This window comes from Perkinsus marinus (genome assembly GCF_000006405.1).
Source record: "Perkinsus marinus ATCC 50983 genomic scaffold scf_1104296945276, whole genome shotgun sequence".
NCBI classification, from domain to species: Eukaryota; Perkinsozoa; order Perkinsida; family Perkinsidae; genus Perkinsus; species Perkinsus marinus.
The window spans coordinates 1-1116 of record NW_003211173.1 but is presented as its reverse complement, the minus strand read 5'-3'; the positions used below and the strand labels follow the sequence as shown (position 1 = coordinate 1116).

At 44.4% G+C, this 1116-nt stretch overlaps 1 protein-coding gene across 1 annotated transcript; it reads right to left on the bottom strand.

Moving 5' to 3' along the window:
- Positions 1-185: 185 nt before the first annotated feature.
- Positions 186-627, bottom strand: Pmar_PMAR026939 (hypothetical protein; the record flags this gene model as incomplete). Its single annotated transcript, XM_002779816.1, has 1 exon — positions 186-627. A coding segment is annotated over one exon (442 nt), but the record flags the coding sequence as incomplete, so codon positions are not given.
- Between the last annotated feature and the right edge of the window lie 489 nt (positions 628-1116).

Below are 1116 nucleotides of genomic sequence, written 5' to 3'. Positions count from 1 at the left end.
CGTCTTCTCAGGAGCAATATGAGCATGTTGACAACACACAGATAGATCTTCATCCAGTGTAGACATGTCTTCAGCTTGCTCATCATCTACTACACAGTGTTGGTCATCGCTACACAGTATCGATCGTGTAACAGCGAACCCAAGAATCTTAAACTGGTTCCTCCCTATCATGATACCAGGTTTACCAATACCATTCATGAGGATAAACGTTAGCAGTTTCCAGACAGTATTTCCCTGTTTAGAGATCTGCTTCACAAAGCACTTCCATGCTTTGTCCATATAACGCTCCGTACCATCTGCCAGCTTAACCCTGATCTTGGACGGAGTGTTCACTATATTACCAGCACCGTGAGACACTAGTGACTCAGCAAGGTCTCCTCTTATAAACCCCACCGACGCACCAGTATCCAATAACCCTCTAACCTTAATCAGGTTATGTGGCGTATAGACTTCAAAAGAAGCAGTCAGAAATCCATCTTGTAAGGACATATCAGCCACAGTTTCGACCTCACATGATATCGTCGATAGCTTTTGCTCAGCTTGCGACTCAATAGGGGTTTCATCATCACCACCCCCCTCTACAGGAGAATCAACTTCCGTAGCTGGAGTAGCAACTTCATAAACCATCTTTGTAGTATAGTCACCCAGCGGTTGTCGAGGTTGTTGAACATCAGACCCAGTAGATTTCCCACTATCCATAGAATTTTTCATAGATGCAATAAGAGACCACGACTTACGACAGAGCCAAGATACATGCCCACCCTGGCCACATCGCTTACACTTCAATGAACTTCTTGACACAGGGCAGGAAGCAGCACGATGACCTTCCTTACCACAGTTAAAACACCTATTAGACTTCATAACATAGTCTGCAGTGCACATTGAAGAGATGTGACCAGCCTTTCCACATCTTAAACATACAGGCTTCGAGAGTGACTCAGAGGATGGAGTCTTACTCTGTTGGGTAGTAACTACCGTCTTCTGGTGACCCTTGTCTTGCTTCTTATTTTGCATCGACACAGTAGGATTCACCAGTTTCTGAGCATCATTAGTCTCCACCAAGTTAATGTTGGCATTAGAATACCCAGTAGTCTTGTCAGATTTCCAAACAGCATT